At 55.5% G+C, this 23,732-nt stretch overlaps 1 protein-coding gene across 3 annotated transcripts in view; it reads right to left on the reverse strand.

Moving 5' to 3' along the window:
* Nucleotides 1–23,732, reverse strand: part of IPO13 (importin 13) — a 31,764-nt gene that overhangs the window by 962 nt on the left and 7,070 nt on the right. For 2 of the 3 annotated variants that reach the window (XM_057425842.1, XM_057425841.1), the window contains exons 2-18: nt 20,841–21,577; nt 15,461–15,601; nt 15,153–15,294; nt 13,967–14,133; nt 13,494–13,614; nt 13,047–13,194; nt 12,706–12,887; nt 11,926–11,952; nt 11,078–11,212; nt 10,720–10,863; nt 10,242–10,322; nt 9,517–9,654; nt 9,324–9,420; nt 7,408–7,460; nt 443–509; nt 233–291; nt 29–118 (exon numbers count right to left, since the gene is read on the reverse strand). In XM_057425842.1, the coding sequence (XP_057281825.1) occupies nt 29–118; nt 233–291; nt 443–509; nt 7,408–7,460; nt 9,324–9,420; nt 9,517–9,654; nt 10,242–10,322; nt 10,720–10,863; nt 11,078–11,212; nt 11,926–11,952; nt 12,706–12,887; nt 13,047–13,194; nt 13,494–13,614; nt 13,967–14,133; nt 15,153–15,294; nt 15,461–15,601; nt 20,841–21,577 (2,529 nt within the window). Of the gene's footprint in view, nt 1–28; nt 119–232; nt 292–442; nt 510–7,407; nt 7,461–9,323; nt 9,421–9,516; nt 9,655–10,241; nt 10,323–10,719; nt 10,864–11,077; nt 11,213–11,925; nt 11,953–12,705; nt 12,888–13,046; nt 13,195–13,493; nt 13,615–13,966; nt 14,134–15,152; nt 15,295–15,460; nt 15,602–20,840; nt 21,578–23,732 lie in introns of those variants that run through there. The other variant, XR_008974457.1, reaches the window with a different exon arrangement.

Below are 23,732 nucleotides of genomic sequence, written 5' to 3' on the forward strand. Positions count from 1 at the left end.
AAAGCTCTGTGACCCTGGCGTCTCTCACCTCCAGCACTGCCTGCAGCAGCACTTTGCCATTCTCATGCACGACCTGTCCCACGGGGGCGATCTCTCCACAGCGGGGCAGCAACTCTGTCTGCAACACAGAGTCCAGCCCGATCAGTGCCATAGCAGGCTCCATAGCCAACCTTCAGCCCTGCTCCTGCCCTCCCAGCTCCTGGGGGGGGCTATACGATGCTAGGATACTCACAAAAAAGCCACAGGATGCTTTGACTGTTGGGGCCTCTGGGAACTTGAGTGAAAGGACACCTGAAGGCAGAAATTGCTCAGGTTAGCAGCCAGAAACCCTACATGCCATCCCAAATCAGCCCTGTGGTCCCCCACCCCTGGCTGGTCTGTGCCCAGCTCCAGAGGAGTGGGCCTGGCTTCTCTGCAGAGTGATTTGGAGCGTGGTACTCACCACACTGAAACACTGCTTTGACATCCAGGTTGCTACACAGGAAGAGGTCCGGCTTCCTTTTCAGAGCCTGCAAGGCACACAGACAAGCAGCATAAACCCAGCGCTGCAGAGGCAGCCAGGAAGCCTCCGAGGAGCCCAGTGCCCCAGACAGCCTCTGCCTGGATGCACACTTACCTGTGCACAGCTGGGATAAACGGCAGATTCACACAGTACAGCAGGAAACCATCACTTCTCCCCACCCTCCCAAAAAGTGTCAATCAAACAGCCAGGCAGTTTGCTACACTCAGAGTCTACCGACCCCAAGACCCGAGGATAAATGCCACGGTGGGCACTATGCACACAAACACTTTGGAGAGAGATGGGACACGACGCCTGTGCCGCCAGAACCAGGCAGTGGCCATGCAGAGACCAGCCACGTGTGTGTTTTGCTGCTCTCCTCTTGAAGACACTGGCATCCATGGGGTCACAGCAACTGGCTCAAGTGGTAACCCCAGACTGGGCCAGCAGCTCACTCTGCTTGAGCACAAATGACAAGGAGATGCCAGCATTGCCTCGTGGTTCCTGAGGAGCAACTCTTGAGATCAGAAACACTTTGTTATGTGATCCCACCAGCCCTGTTAGGGGCCAAGCACTGCTGTTGGGGACACCCCAAGCTGTGGCATCTCGTGCAGTGGCTTGTCCTGCCCTGTGCTGGCATTGGGCAGTTACTGGACAGAAATGTTTTAGCCTGAATCTTCCAGTCCATGGGAAGGGTTTCAGCCCTGCCACAGTGATCCTGCTATGTAAGGCAGCCACGTCTGTGCCCTCACCACCATGCCACCATGCCCACTGCTGCAGGCCAGCACTGGGGATGGCAGCCATGCCCTCTGCCCTGCTGTCACTGTGACACTGGGGACAGCAGTCAGCGGCCCTGCTCTGTGCCTGGAGCACAAAGAGCAGGATACCAGACAGGCAGCCTTTGGGCTGAGCTGTGTGCGGGGCTAGTTACTGACCACTGAGACTGCTCCCCTCAAATAAAAGCAGTGACAGCTTTTAGCCAGCAGCACCCAGGATGCATGGCCATCTGCCCACAGCCATGGTCTCTACTTGGAACAAAATAGACCAATTTCCCACCCCTTCTTCAACAGGGAAAGCCCATGGCCATCTGCCCAGTGCAGAGAACATATGCTGGAGACCCAAGAAGCTGAGTTGCAGGTTTCAGTGTTGCCCCATCTCCTTTCTGACCCTATACACACTGAAAGAGAGGACTCGGGTTTGGCTACTGAAGCATCACTATACAGGCAGATCTGGCACACCAGATACAAGTGAAGACCTTCACAGGGGTGATCAGGGGCCACTTATACCTGTGTGTATATATACACAGACTGTGCACCAGCCCTCTTGACGTGCTAGCACCAACACTGGAAGGGTAGCTAGTGCCTGGTCAATGGTCTAGAAACATCTACTCATCGTGGCTGTTGCTGTTCAGTTGGCCCACTCCAGACAAATGCTTGCAAAAGACACTGCAGTCCGAGCCATGGGAGACTGCTGGGGTAGTGGGCTCCGGAGTGGTGACCCCAAGCCTCTCCCCAGCAGCATACAAGGGCAGCTGACCCCTGAGATACCACTCAGCTGCAGGTTCCTTCACCCTGCCCACCCAAGGGTTTAAATCTGAGTCCTGCACACTGCAGGACTGTTCAGCTGGCACAAGAGTCTCCCAACACGCTCAGGTTGACACCTACCTGCAGGGTGCTTCTCCTGGCCAAACCAGACCCACGGCAGGCAGAGCCCCTCAAGCTCTCCTGCAGACTCACTGCAGCATCTGCTCCTCTCTTCATCAGTACCACAGAGGAAGCGTGCCAGTACTGGGAGGGCTCCTTCCCATAAGACAACTCCACCAAGGGAGCACGGAGTGCAAGCCCAATCTGAGCACACATGTACATGTCTAATTCAGAGAGAGATGTTGTTTACCCCGTGAGATGGGGCCCTGTGCAGCTTCTCCCATTAGCAAGGAGCACTGGCTAGGTCCCAGTGCTCTTCCCCAGTAACAGGAACCCTGCTTCAGTTCAGGGGCCTTTTACTCCTGCCAGAGCAGCTCTGCTCACACGTTCTGGGATGAGGACAGGTCTTTAAATGCTTTCAAATATACGCTCACATCCTCTGCTGCAGCAGCCACTGCAGAGGTAGGCATTAGCTCTCCTGCAAGGGCTGTCCTGCAGGCTGCCACATAAAGGACATTGGGTTCTTCTCCACGGTGGCTAGGAGACCCCAAACAGGTCTTCAGAGCAAGCTCTTCTATGTCCAGTTCTTCAGAGGCAGGCAGGCATGGAAGGGACACCAAACCCCACTCCTCCAGCAGACAGGGGACAGTGGGGGGCTGCACTGCCACCTCCTGCAGATCTCCAGAACAAACAGACCAAGGCCTTGTGTCTGGCACCACCACCTCTTCCCAGACCGTAAGCCCGGTGGAGAAGAGCCTCCAGCTTTGGAAAAGGCATCTGAGCTTGGCCAGGCACCAGGTTTAGAGAGGAGCAGTCAGTGCCTGCCCACCAGGGATGGAAGATGCCAAGCCTGTGTCCTCCATGGGACTCTAGGACTCTGGCTGGAGCAGGTGTGGTGGAGAGCTCAAGGACTGTTGCATCCAGCTCAGGAAAGGAAGGAGGCAGGGGACAGCGTTGGCTGTGCCACCACCAAAGGTCAGTCCTGCATCTTCTGCCTGGCAAGGACCTGCTCACCCAGCCTGCCCTGAGGCTCCTGGTCAGGGGAGGTCACCAGTGCCCCCACAGGTCCATGCCAGTATGGTTCCCTGTTGGGGCTGCATGGATGTGCCTGCAACCCCAGTGGGGAAATCCTACCTGCAACTGGGAGCACGCACATGAGTGATGTTTGCTGGCCAGGGAGTAGGTGAGAGCTCCCAGACACCAGAACCTGCCTAGCTGTGCTGATGCAGACCTGGGTGCAGCCCCAGCCATCACTGCTGTGTGGTCCTGGGCATAGGTGCTCTGGCTGTGTAGGCAGCACTGAGCCCTGCCGCCCTCCAAGCAGGATGCTCACTTGGGCACAGCAGCAGCAATGCTCTGCACCATTCCCAGCACACAGCAGAGGCAGGAGGGGAGCAGCTGAGGACAGATCTCACTGCAAAGGGTGCTGGCACCGCTCCATGCAGCCTTAAGGCAGGCTGGTTATTTTATACTTAGCTTTGAGTAGCAACAACATCTACAGGATCTCCAGCATCTATAAGAGATTTGGTTTAAGAAGCATGTTCTCATGATCAGAGGATGTCAAAGATGGATTGCCAATTAACACAGTGGCAAAATGATCAGCTGCACCATCTGGACAGTGCCACAGGCTGCAACCAAGCCCAAACAAATATACTGTAAAATCAACTGAAATCCTGCTACACAGAGAGATGGCTCCCTGTGAGCTGGTGGCAGAGGGCTGATGTGCTGCTATCAGGTGGTAAGATGTGAGTTATCAGAAGATAAAAGAGTACTTGCTGGTAGAAAAGACAAAACTACTGCCTGCAAGGAGAAACCAGGCAAGGAAGATGGTATTTCCACCAGGGTGATCGACAGCAGGAGCAGATGATCAGGGAAGTGGGAAAGTCTCCACCTTGATGCATTCTCGGGTCCAAAACTGCTGCTGCTCTGGAAAATGCATTACTTTGCCAAGGACACCACAGGCTGAACAGGCTGGGATGAAATACAGACCCCACCATGTCAAAATTGGATATGAAGAGATCTGTGGTTCTCTCTGACTTTAATCCTTAGATCAACCAAGCCAAGTGCAAGGCCCTACAGCTGGGTCAGAGCAATCCCAAGCACAGCTACAGGTTGGGCAGAGAAGAGATTCAGAGCAGCCCTGCAGAGGACTTGGGGGTGTTGGTTGATGAGAAAATGAACATGAGCAGGCAGCATGTGCTCAAAGCCCAGAAAGCCAACCGTATCCTGGGCTGCATCAAAAGGAGCGTGACCAGCAGGTTGAAGGAGGTGATCCTGCCCCTCTACTCTGCCCTTGTGAGACCTCACCTGGGGTATTGTGTGCAGTTCTGGTGTCCTCAACATAAAAAGGACATGGAACTGTTGGAACAAGTCCAGAGAAGGGCCATGAGGATGATCAGGGGACTGGAGCACCTCCTGTATGAAGACAGGCTGAGAAAGTTGGGGCTGTTGAGCCTGGAGAAGAGAAGGCTGCGTGGAGACCTCATAGCAGCCTTTCAGTATCTGAAGGGGGGGCTATAGGGATGCCGGGGAGGGACTCTTCATTAGAGTCTGTAAAGGGGTAATGGGTTAAAACTTAAACAGGGGAAGTTCAGGTTAGATCTAAGGAGAAGTTCTTTACTGTGAGGGTGGTGAGGCACTGGAATGGGATGCCCAAAGAAGTGGTAAATGCCCCATCCATGGCAGTGTTCAAGGCCAGGCTGGACACAGCCTTGGGTGACATGGTCTAGAGTGAGATGTCCCTGCCCATGGCAGGGGGTAGGAACTGGATGATCTTAAGGTCCTTTCCAACCCTAACCATTCTATGATCTACAAATGCTCAACAGCAACACTGCAGAGACTCTTTTCCAGAGTCTTCTCTGGAACACTGGGAGACCCACCTCTGCTGTCAGACACCTCTTGAAGTCTTGAAAGCAAGGAGCCAAGCAGGGATGGTGAGGCCACTTCTTGATGGGTTTCAAAGCACCCTGCCAGTTCATCAGCCTGGGAAGAGAGACAGGCTAAGGAAGAGGAGGAAACCTTGAAAAAAGTCCTCTGTGTGTGTGGAGAGAGGACAGGGATGGGATCCTTTGGTTTCCATGGGGTTGCTGGAATTAAAAGGCCCAAGAAAACATCAGGTCTTGACTGCGTGGTGGTGGGCTGGCAGCAGTCTTGCAGTGATCCAAGACAGAAAAGCTGCAGAAGTAGAAGCCTCTGAGCTGCTCCTGCAGCAGAGCCTCTGAAGGATGCAAGCTGTGTGGAGATAGGCACACTGGAGACCAGGCCAGCTGCCAGCTTGCAGCCACAGCACTGCCTGCAGATCATACCCACGAGGGCAGTGTGTAACAGCTTCCCAGCAGCCAGGATGGGTGGTGTTTGCTTTCCCAGCACACCCCATGGAAGTGGCAGCATGGTTGCACTTTCTCTCCAAGAGAGCACAAATGTGCCGTGTCCAGACACAGAAAAGGACCCCAAGCCAGAAAGAAACTCAGCACTTTCCAAAGAAACAATAGCCTTAGAAGAGTCTCTCAGGGTCACCTCATGCTCTACCCCCTGACAAGATCACCTCTGCCTGCCCTCCAAGAGCAACAACGCTTGTTGAGACCTTTCAAGCCCTCTAAGCAACAGCAGCTCTCCAAGTGACCTTCCAGTGCTTCCCTGCACTCTTGGAAAGACCTCCTACTGCCTGACCTGGATCCTTTTCCTTTATTTCCTCCTGTCCTGTCCTGTCCTGTGTCCTGTTTGTCCCACTCAAGGAACAGAAAAGGGTTGTTTACCTATGACTGGAACATTACCTTTTACACACTCTAAGACTTGTAGCTCATCAGGCTCTCATCAGCCTTTCCTCCTCACCATGTGTACAAGATGCTCATCTTCCCTGACGCTTTTCTCTGTGCTCTCTAGTCTGTACCTACAGAAGTGTTGTGCCTCAAACTGAGTACAGTGCTCAAGCAGAGGTCCTGCCACACCGAGTGGCTTGGGAGGACACCTCCATGAACCTCATGCACAGACCCATTGACCATCCATCACATTCAAAACCCTTGTTAAAAGGTCACAGCTTCCAAACCCAGCACCAGCAAAAGCTGATAACCTAAATCATGTTACATCTTTCAAGTTGAAAAGCAGGGGAGAAATGCTGCAATATGTCTGGTGAGATGCAGTAGGTTTCAGCAGAATCTGGGCATCAAAGTGAGACCTGTGAGGAGCAAACATTGTCTGGAGGCGCTGGGGGGCAGTGAAGTGCAGCCCTCTTGCCCACTCCACCCCACAAGACCCACACAAGAACCAAACAACTTCTGGAGGGGTCTCACAGCTTACCACTCAGACATGCCGGGCATCCTTCCCGGGCTGCCAGCAAGGGCAGGATGGCCACAGCTCTGCAGCTGCCTGGGTGGGTGCTCCTGCACAGCCATTGGGGGACCATGTATTTAGAGGTCCCACTATTACAGAAATGAAGCAGAAAGTGACTCTCTGGGGCTCCTCCTCACCACCAACACACCCTCTGGGTAGGTGCCAGGGGAAGCATCTCTGATGGGGCACCGAGTACATCGAGGATATCAGGGCTTCTCTCCCAAGTGCTGCAGCAGGCTGAGGAGCACGCTGGGCTCCCGCTGCTCCCAACACACAGCATAGCAGTGGCCCTGCCTGTCCACCAACACCATTGGTGACAGGAGTGCCAGCCCCATGAGCCAGCCCGCACCACACCAATGCAAACCATCCCTGCGCATCGCCAAGCCAGCAGCACAGGAGCTGCCAGCACCCCGAGAGGCTGCAGGGGTGGGAGGCAGTGTGGCACCCTGGCAGGTTCAGATGCCATCACAACCACATTGCTCAGACCCAAACCCTGGCAGCTGCCTGCTACCATGAGTATGGGCTTCCCCACTGGATCAGGGGCAAAGCAGCCAGCTCAGCCCATCCCCACTCCAAAGGACCCATCACAGGGCAGGTAAATAGATCAGGAAACATCCACTTAATGCTCTAATTTGTCTGTCACCAAAGGGTAACCAAGGCATCAGCCCCAAGCACCCCGCATAGGCTTTGGCAAGGCAAGGGGGTGGCAGCTGGAGGCTGCCCTGCAGAGGAGGGCACTGCCCTGGGGATGGTGCGGACCCAGAACTAAAGGAGAATGTTTTGTTTTCAACTTCCACGGAAACAGATGGAGAAACTCGATATTCAACTAAAAGGAAAAAAAAACGTTGTCAACAGAAAGCTAAAAATAGGTTTAAATCGAATTAAAAAGAGAAAGAGAGAGAACAGAAAGTGAATGAATAAGAAACTAAAACACACCTGTGCCAGGAGTTGCATAAATGAATCAACAATATCAGGATGATCCCTGGGCCCTAAAATATAATAAAGATGTAACTTAAGAGAAAAATCATACAAACAGCAACTCAACATCATATAGTTATGTGATACAGAAAGAATTTACAAGTGAAAACAGGAGTGTAAGGGAGGAGGGGTGTGTGGGGAAAGGGATGGGCAACATGAGCAGCTTGAAGCAAGTTAAAGAAACAAAACATACAAAAAATCATGAAACTTGGAGAACCCAAGAACAGAAAGAAACTGCAAAGGAAAGGGTCTGAAGCCCCAGGGCCTCCAGCTAGCACCTGAGTGCTGCAGAGCCAAGGAGGAGATCTTCGTGTCCTTGGGGAGGAAGAGAAGGAGGAGCAGGGGCTAGCTGGGCACCATCTCCACAAGGAGAATTAGAGCTTTTTGCACTGGGGGGACCGAGCGGGTGTCTTCAGAGCACTGTTTGGTCCTGGAAGATAACTGCAAGTGAACGACAGCACCTCAGCAAACGCTTGACAGGCCCAGCCGGGCTCAGGCGTGCACATGCTTGTCACCAGCACTAGCTGCTCAGGAGCCCCTGGCACAGTCACCCTCCCACCCTGTTCCCAGATGTTCTCCAAGACCCCGAGTCCAGGATCCTCCTGGACGTGTCCTCCAGCATCCTCCTGGGAGAGAGCAGTTCAGTGCCCAGAGATCTCCATGCCAGCACCACTTGCCCTACCTTGGCATCCCACTGTGCACAGACACGTCTTGGACCCCGTGGGGTCAGGCATTACCCCTTCTCCTGTTGCCCGTGGGCTCAGCAGAAAGGGCTCACCCTTCTCAGGCCTGGCCACCCCCTCAATGGGACCCATGGGGTGGGTGGGAGCACACAGTCCTGGGCACAGAGTGAGCTGCATGGCCGCTTGCACGAGCAAAGCTTGCATCCAAGCGTTGGCACAGCTCAGGCTCTGTGCTCTTCCCTTTCCTCCTGCAGATATGCCTGCTCCTGCACGGAGGCATCGCCGCCTCCCCAGGCACCGAGCCAAAGGGTTTCAGTGCAGACACATCCACACACCACTGGCACAAGCAGGGACCTGATCTCCAGGTAAGCCCAGCTTGCCTGCCACTGACCCCAGTGACACCTCAGTGCAGTAGGGTTTGCTCGGACCATGGTGTGATGATGAAGCAGGGGTACTCACACCTCCCCAGCCTCCCTACAGAGCTCTGAGCCTTGTACAGGGGGACAGCATCACCCCACCCAGCATCCGGCTGTCAGCAAAGGACAAGACCCCTTGGGGACTGCATACAGAGGTGCTGAAGAACCAGAGCCAGCAGCTCCAACATACATTTGTCCCTGTCCCAGGGCACGTCACCAAGAGGCTGAGGGGAGCCATGGTGCGGAGGGGCCTGTCCTAACCCCCATTTGCTTTTTGTAGGGTGTGCAGTGAGCTGAAGAGAGACCCTGCCCTGGGGGAGGATACCAGCATCCTCAGCATCACAGCAGTGACTCTGAAGAGGTCGTTTCCCAGATGTTCACACACACATCCTCCTGGTCATGCAAGGGCTTGATTCCTGGCCACTACAAACAGCACTGGCTCCTGGAGGAGCCCCTGGATCTCCTGGGAAGCGCAGCCTCCCTGCCCAGTGGGACTGGAACTCCAGCTCGAGCCCTGCAGCATGGGACACACAGCCCTGCTGCAGAAGCAGGGTTGTCACAGCAGTACAGCATCTCACCCAGGGGTTTCCTGCTTCTGCTGCCCTGCAGGGAAGGTACCCACCTTCCAGGGGTTGGGATGAATCCAAGAAACAGAGATGGCCCCATTAGCTTAGCTAGGAGTGAAAACAGCCATTCCTGGTAAGACGCCTCCAGACTCCATGCATGCAACAGCCTGACAACAGCCCCAACGTGAAGAAGGGTTGATCCTACGTACCTTGCTGGAAGAGGGTCAGCGTGACTGAGGTAACGAGCAAGAAGAGGGCCTTGATGGGAGGGAAGTGGGCAGGCTCATGGGCAAAGATGTGAACCAGCTGCAAGACAGAGAGAAGAACTCAAGCTGCTGTTAGCCTTGTACATCTCCAACCCCCTGGGGAGCAGCAGCCCCAGCCCTGAGCTCGGCTCCGTACCTGCCGGGTGAGGTCGATGGCAGAGGCCTGGGGAATGGTGCTGTACATCTGCCCCAGCATCTCACACAGCTGAGGCACCATGGGGGCAAAATCATCCAGGAGGGTCTTCACGGACTTCTCAAAGATGGCACAGACGGACTGCGGGAGAAGGGGGGCTGCTCTGAGAAATGGGCATCGGGCGACCTCTTCTGGGGGACAGGGCTTGATGGATGGGTCCCAGGGGAGGGAAGAGCTGGCAGTGGGGATGGGGATCATCCAGGCAGAGGGCTCAGACCTGCTCTGGTACTGCTGCCCTGCCTTACAGCACAGGATGCTCCCAGAGATCAGAAAACACCCTTCCTACTGCAGCAGGAAGTCTCCCTGAGGGCCAGGGGAATGTGGATGGTGCGATGCTGCACATGGGCATTACTGGACTGAGAGGACTAGAGAAACACCAGAAGACACAGGTCCAGGTCAGAGGAGAGCTCTCCTCTTAGGGAACACAGGTTTGGTAGACCCCCATCTCCCTGCTCATGGTAGGGCCCCTGTAACTGGAGGAGTGGGGCTGATAAGAGCACAAGACAGACTAGAATGGCTGCACACTGCTGGTGACAGCACTGGTCTGGACAACCAAGCAAGACATCCCTGTTACAGGGCATCACTCAGAGTCTGTCCTTTGCTGTCCCCAGTTCAGGGCAGCAAGGAGTAGCAGAGCTGCAGGCAGTACCCAGGAGAAGCCTGGTTACCTCCACCACCTGGGCATCATTCATCCACTTGCTGAGAACCTTCTGTATGAGCTGGAAGACTTGCTGCAGAACCACCACCACCTGCAAAGAACAAGAGGCACTGAAGAGACCTGGTCCCCACAGCACCAGGAAGGGGAGATTCAAAACTAAGCATGGCTTGGACACAAACCTTCAGGGACCACTGCCTCCTCCCCTCTCCAAAAATGGACAGCTTTCTTCCCTGCTGAAGCAGCCTGGAACAGGTCACAGTGCCAGGCTGTCCTCCAGTGCAGCACCCAGCCAAGAGGGACCCTGCAGGTCACCTCTGCCCACCTCAGGAGTGGTGGGATGAGCTAAAGGAGCTGGTTTAGGTGAATGCATTGGCACTACCCTCTTCATGGTACACACTGCATTCCCCATTAACCCCCCTCTCCTGGCACCAGCAGTGAATAGCAAGGCTTCAGCCAGGCTGTGGCAAAAAGCAACAAGCTCTACTCACTGGGTTGGGTCCTTGCTGCACTGGAAGTTTCTTGACTTCAGTGCTTTCGTGGTCATCATCATGGTGGCTGATGTCTAGGGTGGTGAAGAGGTTGGACAGCAGACCCAGGATGTGGATGATGGCCAGCTTGTTGGAGGGATTGGGCTGCCAGGGAAAATAAAGCCAAAAACCATGCTGCTTAATCATAGTCATGCATTTAGGATCCTGAGAAACCATGACTGCAGAGGCAAAGTGCCAGAGAGGAGTTCCCTGCACTGCCCGCTCTTGAGCCCATGTTCAAGAGTGTTGCTTCAACACAACAGCCCTAGAGTCAGCAGGAGAAGCCAATTCTGCACGGAGGCAGTGCACAGGCACTTACTGTTTCATCAGCCAGCTTTTCCAGCTGCTGGATGTAGGGGGTGATCAGGGAGTGCAGGTTCTTCAGGATCTCTTCCACTTGCAGTGCAGAGAGCAGGAAACCAAGAGCCTGCATCAGCCACATGCACTGACTCGTCTGGGACAGAGAGGAGACACAATGGGTCAGGTCACCGCCCAGCCTGCAGTCTCAGGTACAACCTAACATGCACACTAGCTAAGGCAGCAGCCAGGACCCTGGTGTGCTCCAGCTCCTGAGCTGCTCTATCTGGGTCACCCTTGTTGCATCTCACTGCAGGAGAGGGGAGCAGCTCCCTGCCAGCATGGCAAACCCACGGATCAGGCACTCTGCCACCAGCACACTTGGCCTCTTCCCAGCAACTGAAAGACCAGTTGGTGCCCAGGGATCTCCACGCTGGCACTGATTGCCCTTCCTTGGCATACCATCCTGTCTCGGCCCCTCTGAGGTCAAGCATCCCACCCCAGTCTGGTCACAGGCATAGCCTGCGTAGGCTCTGTCCCCACACTTATCTCCCTTCTTTTTCCTCTTGAAGACATGCCTGCTGTCTCAGCATCACTGGGCTTTCAGGGACTGGGAACTGCTAGAGTTAAGCCTCCCCCCAGGGCCTTCTCTCTCTATGGAGATATATCCTCCAGCATGACCCCAGCCCACATGCAATGGGAGCCCAGCAGTTACTCCTGGCTCCACACACTGTGGCTGCAGTGCTCAGCTCTTCTCTGGGGCTAGCCCAACTTGTGATGGCACCCCTCATGTCTTCAGCTAGGTGTGACTATGGGGTACACAGCAGGGGCAAGCAGAAGCAGCCAGAGGTGTGAGCCAGCCCCTCTTACCTTGTGAATCTGCTTCATCAACACCTCCTGCCAAAAGGGAGAGAGAAAGAGCAGGGTGAGTGCCACAGACAGCCCTTTCTCTGCCAGGAGGCAGGACTGATGCAGGAGGTCAACATAACCAACACCACTGTGGGCAGATAAGAGACATGCACTGCCCAGAACGTGCCACAGGCACAGAGCAAAATCCTTGTCCCCTGGTAAGTTCTCCCTCAGCCAGCCCACCCAGCAAAGGGAGCCTGTGGCTTGGCCAGGTGCTGCTGCAGGACAGCTCAAGGAGCCAGGGCTTCATTAGTCTGCTGACAGCATCCCCCCAAGCTCTAAAAGCACTCATGCCCTCCACCAGCCCCTCTCTGCCCTTACACACACCCTGGCAGCTCACCCAAGCCCAGCCCTCCTCCTAGCACCTCATGACTCTGAGGCCCATCTGCCCCAGATCTTGAGAGCCAAGAAGGACCCTGGGACAAGCTGACCCAGCACTGCAGGGACCAGCCCAGTCTGTTCCCAACAAGACAAACAAAGGACAGATGTCCACGTGCAACCCCAGTAGACCCCCTGGCAGTTGTGTCTGCCACTGCCCATCATTTCTGCCTTCACAGCAGGACACAGGGCCTGCCACCTGGGTCTGTTGGCCTAGGAACAGGACAGACAAGTTCCTCACACCAAGCAAGATGCCCCGAGCTGCTGCTTGGCATCCCCCTGCCCTGATCCTTGCAGAGGAAAGGGTATGCACAGTGCACATCCCAGGTCACCACCACACATCCATCTGCACCCAGCTCCTACCTGTGACACGGCGACAATGTTGGCAGCATAGGGCGGCAGGTCGTACTTGCATTCCCGACAGATCTTCTTCAGCGTGGACACGCTGGAGATGGAGAGCTCAGGGTTGCCCAAGGCTTGGAGCACCAGTGGCAGCACGTTGTTAATCATGACGGGGTGATCAGCCAGCCACTCCGACAGAGCCCCTGCACACACAGATGGGATCAGCCCGCACGACTGCGTTGCGGGCTCCTGCTCCCGCACCCTGGGATGCTCAGCTTTGCTTTTCACTACTGTTATTGCTGAGCAGAAATGGCCTCAGAGAGGCTCCCCCTCCCCACCCTGTGTGTGAACAAGGGCCTTACCGATAGTGAACATGACGGTGTCGGCAAGCTGCACGTTGCTGATGCTGATGCGGGGAATGAGGCCAATCAGCCCTGGCACCACATCGGAGTAGTTCACATCGATCGTCTCAGCGATGGACTGGAAGCCGTAGAGCAAAGCCTCCGTGTGCTGCCAGGGTGGGAGAGGCACCATCAGAGCCATGCACTGACCCTTGATGCCAACACCAGCCCTAGCTCCAGGAACTAGCTCAGACTTCCCAGGCGGCTGGTCCCTGGGCAGCGCTAAGGGCAGGGATGCAGAAGACCTGTTCCTCTCCCCAGCAGATCCCAGAAAGCCTGCATGTGTGCTGGCAAGGGGGTCATGCTCCTTGCCTCCATCATGTCCCTTTGCTCTCAATGTCCCATGGCAAGGATAGGTCCCCAAGGGGCTGGCAGCCATCAGCCTGGTGCCTGGGACCCCTCACTCACCTGCCACGTGGATGGCTGCTCTGTGTTGGTCAGGAGACGTCCCAGTTTGTCATAGAGGCTGCTCAGGAGCTCAGCACCCAGCATCTCATACACATACATCAGTGTGTCAGAGATGTCCACCCTGCAGAGAACATGGGGGGGTCTCCAAATGCTGTCCCCATCCCCTGCAGAGAGCTCCATGCATGAACACATGACTTCCCCTCCCACTGTCAGGCAGAGCACAGGCACTGCCTGCACAAGCACACTGCCCCAGCCCATCACAGGGTGCTCCCAGGGCGTCCTCAGGAGGGCAACTGGTGCCATGCCAAAATACCAGCTCATTTCCTTATCACCACCATAGCCAAAACAGCTCTTGGTGGAAGGAATCTCCTCTTTGTCCCTCCTTGGGTCTCCACACAGCAGTCTCCAGGGTGGCAGGACAATGCGTGCATCCTTGCCTGCCTGACAAGCAAACCCAAGCCTCCCAACTGTACCTGTATATCCGAAACTGCTCCTTCTCATCCGAAGACCAGAAGCCATACTCCTCATCGGAGGGGAACTGGGCTTTGTGCAGCAGCACATCCACCAGCTGGAAGTAGACAGGCCTGTAGACCTGCTGGTACACCGCCTGCTTGTCTGGCTCAAAGGAGAGGATGTCATCCTGGTAGCAGGAGGAGGAATACATCAGGTTGTGCAGGGCAAAGAGAAAGGAGCTGGCATGCCTGCTGCAAAGGGGACTTGGGAACACCTCTCAGGGCTGGTGGGACCTATCATGCCCTGGAGGTTGCATTTTCAGCTCCCCAAGATCCACCTGATGCCGACTCCTTCTGAGGCACCAGCACCATCTGGATGCAAGAAGCACCAGCAACTGGGAGGACCCTTGGATGTTTGAGGAGAGCAGGGTTACAGCAGGGTGGCACTGCCCTGCCATGTTCTAGCTGCAGGAGCAAGCCTGCATCAGGAGCACACATGCCTTGAATCCCCCTGCAAGGCAGGCTGGGATGGGTGCCTGAGCACAGCGCTCTCCTGCCTGTACCCATATCCTCAGCCTACCCAGAGAAGCAGCAAAAAGAGGTGGGAGCCTTGGCCACACACAGCTCCCACATCACTCCCCTCCCTGCCCATGCTCAGCCACTCTGCATCACATTGCAGAGGAATAGAGCTGGGGGGATGAACAGGGGCTAAAAATAGAGCACGACGTGGCAAGGCTGCTTTGCCGGTACAGGGAACACTGGCCCTGGGAGAGGGACCCATGCTGGGCAGTCACTAGCAGCCCCCAGCCCTCTTTCCTCCTCCAATAGACCACACCACCAGCCTGGCAGCAAGGTCTAGCTTGCAGTGAGCCAGCACATGCTCTTCTACCTTGCGGGCACACAGCAAGGAGCTAAACAACCAGCTCTGCTGCTGGAAAAGAAATCAGCATGAAGTTTTAATTAGTTATGTTAATGAGGCCCTTAAAGCCTGGCTCACACTTCCAAGGAAGACCGGGGGTGGAAAAACGCAAGCCACAGGACCAGCATTTCCGAGGTAAGTGCCCTGCGGTGACTGTGAGTGCCGGGTGAGGAGCAGCGGCATCGGAAATCCCTTGGAATCAAATGCAACCAGGCCAGATCCCAGTCCTGTGCATTGGTACCTTGAGTCCTGACTGGAGAGTAGGACCGACCCATGATGGCCACTGACCTGCAGCGTGTACCAGAAGGTGAGTGTCAAGGAGCTGGTGGTTTCATTGACAGGGTAGTGCCCAGGGATGCCAGTGCAGAACATGATCATGTTGACCAGGGCCAGGAAACTCTGCCAGTGCTCCACCTGGTCCAGGAGTGCCCTGAGGAGCAGAGAGCACAGTCAGGGTGTCACAACTGCTGTGAGCACAGCTCCTCTGCCCTGCCACACCACTGGCGCAGGACAGGCCCTGCACAAGCAGCACGTGCAGGACAGCGGTGCTGCTCCAAGCTCATTCCCCTCTCCTGGGGACCATCCCCAGCACTCACCGGGAGTGGTTCTCCCCCAAAGCCACAGCGATGCGGCAGATCCCATGTGACGTCTCCATGTCCCCGCTCTGGACCGCCTGGCGCAGCTGCTCTTGGAGCCCCAGCACAGGCGGGATGAGCTTGAGAAGGGTATTCACATACCTGCAAGCACAGCCTGAATCAGTGCTGGGCATTGCCTCACCAGCACTAGCTGCCAGGGCATCCATCCTTCCGGATGCTCTCCCAGGGCTCCTGGGAGCTTTCCTTACTGGAAGGCTGCTGTATGCAATGGGATGCATCCAGGAGCCTTTACTATTTACAGGGACTCTACTTCCAGCCTGTGGCACCGGGACAAAATTTGAAGCCCCAGGCACCCCTGCAGCAGAGCCTCTGCAAGAGAAGGGCTGACCCAGTGGCCATCAGCTCAGTAGGTTTGGGAGGGCAGAGGCACTGCAATGCAGTGGGGAATTTGCACCAGCATCCAGCCCGCACTAACTGGTCACTGCCATAACTAGCTCCAAGCGAGCTGTGCCTGCACATGGCAGCATCAAAGCAGTAGTGAGCAGAAGGGTGGGGAGGGCAGACCTGTGGGCTCTTTTCACCGCTCTTCTCAGCTCTGCGTGAAGGCAGGCATGGACACATCCAGCTTGTGCTCTCTGGGAAGAAGGGGGCAGCCACCCTTAGGGACTCCTAGCGCAGGAAGATGCTGGTCCCTGACACATCCCCCTGGCCCCCCAGCCTCCCAGGCTGCCACAGCTCAGCACAGCACAGCTCTCCCACATCGCATCACGCACATCAGCCTCCCCTCTGCACCGCTGCCTGTAAGTGATGGTAACCAAGGCAACGAGAAGGAGGCAGCCAAGGTGAAACGCAGCCCAGGGCCCCCGGAGAGAGGCTGTGCTGGAGGCTGATGCGCAGCCTGCCATTTCCCTGCCCGCCGAGGCGTGTTATCCGGAGATGCAGCTATTCTGTGCACTCCCCGCCTGACCCACCACACGCAGGTGCAGGGCTGAGGATACTTGGAGCGGGAGGCACACGTGATGCCAGCTCCCCTGTGCTTCCACCATGAGGAAGGGATGCGACTGCTGACATCAGGACAGCCACACATCCGTCCTGGAGTGGCAGAGCTGCTCCATCCTCCTGCTATGGCTACTTTAGGGCAGAACAAAACCATTGGTGCAGGGAGAGAGTTGTGCTGGTGGTGGCAGCTTTTAGGTCTGGGCCAACAGAAGACAGAGGGAACAAGGTGTCTTGGTGGCTGCCCCTCTGTGTCCCCGCTGTGTGCTGGCAGGGGTCGCCCCCTCGCCCCTCTCCCCCAGATGAAATCACTGGTCATGGGGACAGGAATTTTTGTGTAAGCCACTTTCGAGCCTCTGACGCCCCCTGAGTGATGCATGTGGCACCGTGGGAGCAATGTGATGATGAAGAGTTGGGAAATTCATCAGCTTCTCTCCCTGGGAACCAATGCTGCAGTCAGGGCTGGCACAAGGGAGACAGGGCAGTGCCCAGACAAAAAGGTACAGGGGACCCGCGACCGCTCTGGTGTAGAGAAAAGCCACCCTTCCTCCACAGCACTGGGCTCACAGTACCCCAGAGATGCTCTCACAACTTTAGGAGTTTATTACAAGCATCCTGCTTCTGCTGCCACCTTGACACATTCACAGTGCAGATGCCTGGACCTGAGCTGGTCCTCTGGACACCCTGCACAGCCAACAGGGAGAACCAACTGGATTTGCTTCCTTGCTGCAACTCATCCCATGTTAATGCAGACTTGTAGAAAAGCCTGGGTGAACCCTGCCTCCCGAGCACCACTTTGCTCTGCTCACTGCCTGTGCAGATGTAAAGGCAACTTGGATGAAAGGGCCCCAGCAAGGAGGGCCATTCTTGCTCTAGATAAGTTGTTTTAACCAGCATCCCAAGAGCCATGACCAGCTAAAGCTGAGCTAGTCTCCTCCGCACCCCGGAGCACGGAGTCCCAGGCCACCCCAGTGCTGCTTCCCAGCTCCAAGTGATGAGCTTGCCCCTGCTTCCCACCTCAAGTACCCCAGCACTGGGCAGGAGAGGACAAGACCAACCATGAATGCCCAGCTGAGCAGCCTGCCTCCAGCAGCCAAAGTCTGGGAATGCCTGTGAGTGTATGAACGTGGCAGCCATAAGGTGATGCTTCCCCGTGTATTTCCCTCCAGTGATCTGTCTTAGCCTTCCTGAGCAAGAATCTGAGCAATATCCTGGTATTTAGCACCTGAGCAAATTTTGCTTCCATGAGTTGGTCCAGTCCCTTCTGAAAGCCGCTGTAGCTCCCCTGGTGAGACCAGCATCTCCTTCTGCTCTCCCCACAACCCTCCCCAGACCACATCACAGTGTGAAGGACAACCTGCAGAAGGGAGATATGTACAGCTTATATGGGACAATCTCATCCTTCCTGATCCAAAATCTGAGCCGTGTCCTGATGAGAAAACCTGATGTTACTAAAACACTGTTTCTAATGAAGCTCTTGGAAAACTTTCCCAGTGAAATTCTTCTTCAGGGATTGAGCACCAGCACCAGGAAGGGATGGCTGAGCACTAAGCAATCCCACCCAGATGTCAGTGATCCTGCCAGCTCCACCACTGCAGCAATACTCTACTGCTTTCAGAGGGGCAGCTCACTGCCTGATGCCTGTGTTCCATAACCCCCACTGCCGGCACACATCACATGGAGGTCCCTCTCCCTGCTCCAGCACTACCCGTTGGGCTGCAGAGCATGGCCATGCGCCACGTGCCAGCTCTCCTGCTGCAGCACGTGCCACCGAGCTCTCTGACCCGCTTAGCTGGGGGGATAATCCTCAAGCGAGACTGAAAATCCAGCCCAAGCCTCCTCTGCAAAGAAGATGCAGCAATATCTCCGTTCCTGCTGTCTTGTGCCTCAGCAGCTTTGTGACAGTGGAGGTGTGCTCAGAGGGGCTCCAGTTGCCAAGCCTCTGAGGTTTCTTCCCAGGAATGCCATATCCTAATAGAGGAACATCATCCAGAATCCAGCAACGCCTGGGGCATCCCCTCCTCTGGGTGCTATGGGCTCCTACCCTCCTAGAAGGTAAGGAGATCAAACGCTTTGCACCTATGAATCTCTGCTGCATCATCTCTAGTAACACCTCAGAGGCAGGAAAGCCACCCACTGATCCTCGCAGGAAGGGAAATGGAAGATGCTGGCACAACTGACTTATCCAAGCATGAGGCAGTGCCATGGCTAGGTGATCCTAGCCCATGAGGTCCCACCTGCCCTTCTCCATCTAGTCATGGGTGGCAGCCAGTAAGGAGCTGCAGCATGAGGGATGCCACGCAAAGCGGTGCTACCCTTGGAAGATGACCCACAGGTTACCTAGCCATGGGAAAGTGGGCAGCCCCGAGACCCAACTGTCACATGTGCGATGCCCTACAAAGGTAAGGAGAGGACGATGTCATCAGCTCAGTGTCAAGGATGCTCTGAGCCTGCAGCTAAGGGCAGCAGGGAGACAAGCCACTGCGGAAACAAAGGTGAGAGACAGGAGGAAGAAAGCAGCAGAAAAGCAGCAGGGACCTCCCACACTGTTAAGATGAGACAAGAAAGGTCAGGAGATTCCCTGGGGGCTCCAGGAAGAGCTGGATCCTCCATGGCTAAACAACAAAGCCAGAGGGGCGGGACAGCTGGCACCAGAGGAACCGGGAGGAGGGATGTGGGATGGAGGACACAAGGAACAAAGGGGAAGAAAGCCCACTGGGGCTGGGAAGTGGTGGCTCTGTGAGCTACCCAGCTCCTGAAGCCACCCCGGATCCCAGTACCGAGCACTGTCCTGCTCCTTCCCGGAGCAGCTGACACCACACACTGCCTGGCAGGGCATCACTGTGACAATGCTACCGCTGTCCCCACACCCTGGAGTGGGGGCTGTGCCAGGCTCACACACTGGGCAGCCTTTCAGGCTGCCTTCCCGCCCTGTCCTGGCCATTGCCTGCATGCCTTTGGACACCAGGGTTCTCTGCCACAGCCAATGATGCCTCCAGGGAGCAGGATGGAGAGCAAGTGCTGGTAATGCCGTAAAGTAGCAGCCAGTGTGGCAGGACTGGACAAGGCCAGAAACTGTGTGGCAGGGTCAGCACAAGAGCAGAGAGAAGTAACCCGTTCTCAGCCACACTTCCCACCAAAACTCACTTTGAAAGCTCACAGAAAGCTCAGGCTTTTAATGCAACTGAAGAACAGTGCTGCAGGGCCAGGCTCCTGCACACAGGTGTGGAATCACAGCCAACAGACTTCTGAGACTAAAGGGAAATGGAAAGGAGGAAAACAGAATCCAACATTTCGGAACTGCAAGTCATTTTCACCTTCTCATTTTCTGCACCAATCCTGCTACAAGGGTTTGGGCTAGCCCACAGCCTTTGGCAGGTACGAGGAAAGGTGCTTGTGGTCATCTTCTGAATGAAGACGCAAATGAGGCAACCCCTCCCACACCCAACACCACATCAAAACCCTACTGGGTCTCATTGTGCAGCGGGACTTGCAGATGCAACCCCTTTGTCATGGAAAAGGATGACCCCAGACTGCCCTCAAGCCATGGACTGCGCCAGCTGCCCCTGCCCTGAAGCCAAGGCGAGGACCAGGGCTCACAACCGCAGCAGCATCTGCACCGCTGCAGAGGGTCGGAGCCTGCACGATGCGCAGTGATGCACAGCGGCAGCAGCTCAGCTCAGCCTTCAAGGAAACCCTCCTCTTGGAGGGTTGCTAAGCAGCCAGGAGGGGATGTGGCCACGGGAACTGGAGGAGATGTACTTTCCCTTCTGAGGGCATTGGTCCCAAGAGCTGACAGCAGCTTGGACAACGCAGCCAAGCAGAGGAACTCAGAGCCCCACAGCGCAGCCCCAGCAGGACCTGCTCCAGCTCAGCTGCTCCAGGGGCAGCCGCAGCCATAAACAAAGGATGAGTCCTTGGCTTGCATGAGCTGCTGGAGTCAGGAGGAGGAGGGAGAAAACCGTCAGGTCTGGTTTTATTATCTCTGCATCGAATCAGCTCCTTGGCTGGACCAGCAGCATGAGCAGAGGAGGGTCTCTAAACTCCCACTGGCAGGAGCCAGGCAGCTGGTATCTGGTCGGGTGCTGCAGATCTGACCACAAGGAGCCAAAAGGGAATATCCTCATCTGCTTGAGAGGAGGAGGGTGGGGATGGACTGTGGGGACCCAAGACTACATACTCCCCACAGATCAGCCATGGTGCAAAGGCTTCCAGGACCAACCCTGTGAAACCAGTAGCTGCTGGCTGCTTTTAACATCTCCCAAGCCCTACCATCATCACCTCCAGGACAAACAGCAGCTAAAAAGAATCCTGAATTCTTTCTTTCCCACCCCATTCCCTTGTAGACCACCAGCCCACAGCATGTGGGAGAGGCTGCCCTTACCTCTGGGCATCAGGTTGGGAAATGGCATTGACAACAGCCTCCACTGCTGTGTCAAAGAGCTCCGGGTCCTGCAGGGAGGTGAAAGCTGCTTGGATCAGGTTCTCGCAGTCCATCAATGGAATCTCCAGCTGCACCCAGCTGGAGAAGCACTTCAACACCTTCTGCTTGATAAAACCAGGGGAGTCCCGCTGCTGCAGCAGCTGCTCTAGCAAAGGGAAGACGGAGCCGCACTCCTGTGCCAGGACGCTGCGTACCTGGCCCTTGCGGTACTGCGGCAGGCGGCTGGTCTGAAACTCCTCGGGCAGCACGGTCAGCAGCTCCAGCAGCGCCAGGCACCGCGCTCGCCCATCCACGTTGGAGTCCTCCGCCTGGAACATGCGCACCATGTCTGCCACGGCGCAGGGCCAAGCCTCCGGCATCATGCTGAGCGCCAGGGAGGCCAGTGCCACGCAGAGCCGGGTCAGCACGATCTTGGAGCCGCTGGCGAAGCGGGTGATGTGGGTGAAGAGCTGTGATTTGAGGGTCTCATACTGGTCAGCTGGGATGTCGTTCCAGTAACGGGAGATTTTAATGTGGAGAGCGCTGGCACCAAAGTACTGGATCTCAGGCACCTTGTCCATGTTGAGAAGCAGCCAGCTGAAGTGCCATGCCTGCGGGGACACCTGCGCCTGCATCAGCCATTTCTGAGCCAAGTTCTTGTTCTCGATGTTTGGGTCGTAATACAGCTGATGGAGAGCCTGGAGGAGAGAAGGAAGGATCTTAGAGCAGCCAAGGAGCACCACCATGGCTGGTCCCACCTGGAGGAGGCTCGCTGGGACACAGCCCAGAGCCTGGGCTGCCCACCAGCCACTGCCCTGCACAGCCAGCCCTTCTCCCCACATCAGCCTGTGCTAAGGGACCTCCCTCCTTGTGCTCTCAGCGAACTGAGAGCGATCTGGCTGTGGGTGAGGACCTGCAAAGTGTTCTTCTCCTCCTCCCCTAGAAATTTCTTCTCCTTAGTCACCTCCCATCTTCACTCATGCTGACCCTGCCTTCTTCCCTGCTGAGGTGCCATCACTGGGGTGGGTGCAGGATCCCTCTGCTACAGGAGTGCTCTAAGAGATACGGCACACCAGCACTCCTGCCCTCCACCTGGACTCGCTCTTAGAAAGGTGCTGTGGATACAGCAGCATGGCCCAAAGCTTGCACTTGGGAGCTCCAGGAGCTCAAGAGCCACTGCAGATATCTTCATCTGTCAGATTATACAGAGCCCTGGAAATCCACAGTCACTAAACTCAGGGATTAATCCCTTCATAGAGTCCCTTTGAAGTATTCCCAAACCTGCCAAGTTACAGCTGAGTCAGGAGAGCTGGCATCTAAGCCTGCCTTCTGCCACCTCCTGCAACAGTCCAGGCTGCTCAATCCACTTCTCCATAGAGAGAAGGGGAACATTACGTACCTGCTGCGACAGCTTTGGGAGATCTAGTTACTGCTTTGCAGCGCTTGGATCCATGTGAACAGCCTCATGCAGGCTGCAAGGCTTTATTTGCAGAGGAATATCATATAGATCTTAAGGGCAACATTAGTTACTTATCCTGAGTGGGTGCAACTGGTAACCAGTGATGCCCTTGCACATGAAGGGGCAGATAAACTACCCCTTGCCTGGACTCCATCTTCCAGCAGGGACGTTTTCTGCCTGGCACAGCACATTTCATTTCAAATCACTGCACACGCCAGGATCAAGTAAGAGCAATGGCATTTCTCAGGCTATCAGGCACCCGTCACACCCCAGCAGCAAACTGGAGGACTATTCCAGCAGGTGCAGAGGACTTTTTGTGTCTCCATCCTGGCTCCAGGTCTCAAATATCCTCGTCCTCGCCCCCCTAAAAAGCTCTATAAAATTCTTGCATGGTTCTTGTACCCAGGAGAGGATTTGAACCCTATTTTTAAGCATGCAGAGCTGTCAGCCTGGGGCCCAGGAACGAGCTTCCCAAGCAAGCTCTTGTGCCACCAGCTGCCTCCCAGCACAAGACGAAAAAGCAGGACAAAACGGCAGGAACCTTACAGAGACAGCGTTGGCTGGGCCATCATTTGAAACACCTCTGTTCAAGACTTTGTGGCGGGGGAAAATGAGGATAACCTCTTTGTAAGAAAGAAAGAGGTTATGAAGTACATCATAGAAGGAGCCAGCCAACACGGGTTGCAGAGGGACAGGCATCTGTCCCACTAAATGATGTATCCTGACACAGAAAAGGTTAACCCTTTGATAAGCAGGGCCAGGGAGAAAGAAAGGAACCCTGACAGAGTGGCCAAGGGGCCCACGTTACCAGCAGCTCGCTGTTCCCAGCTAGCTCAGACTTTTACCCAAAGCATCTCTCAGCTGCCGGGGCAGAGGTAAGTGCTGTCATCATCAAAGCAACAATTCACTTCATTACCGAGCAGTAGCTGCAGATGTGCTAAAAGCTCAACCACTCCTGGGGGTAGGAAGCTGGCTCCTACCCCTGCTCTTCTGCTAAGGACTGAGTCATCCTGCAGCAGGGCTTGAGCTGGAGCTCCCAACCATCTCCTCCATTACCTGCTCAGTCTCTTGTTCTCATCAGAGCCCGCTGCTTCTTTCAAAAGAAATCTCACTTGAGACTCCCAGTTGGTGATAGATCACTCTTACCCTTCCCTGCTTGCTGGGCACTGTCACAAGGCACTGGTGCCCTCTGCTTGCTCCCCAGCCCGGGACCCCCCCCCACCTGCTCCCACCTCTCTGTTTAAAGCCACATGCAGTCCTTAATTGATTTCTTCTATTTTGAACAGTCTTCCTGCTAACACAGGGAGAAAAAGATCCCTGTGCATCACATATTCTGACGCACAACTTGTACACATGCCCCAGGAGCCCTAATCTCTAACCCGGTATGAGGTTTG

The sequence above is a fragment of the Pezoporus wallicus genome, unplaced genomic scaffold, assembly GCF_028554395.1.
Source record: "Pezoporus wallicus isolate ANWC-B61680 ecotype Strahan unplaced genomic scaffold, APGP_CSIRO_Pwel_v1 contig_13480, whole genome shotgun sequence".
Lineage (NCBI taxonomy): Eukaryota > Metazoa > Chordata > Aves > Psittaciformes > Psittacidae > Pezoporus > Pezoporus wallicus.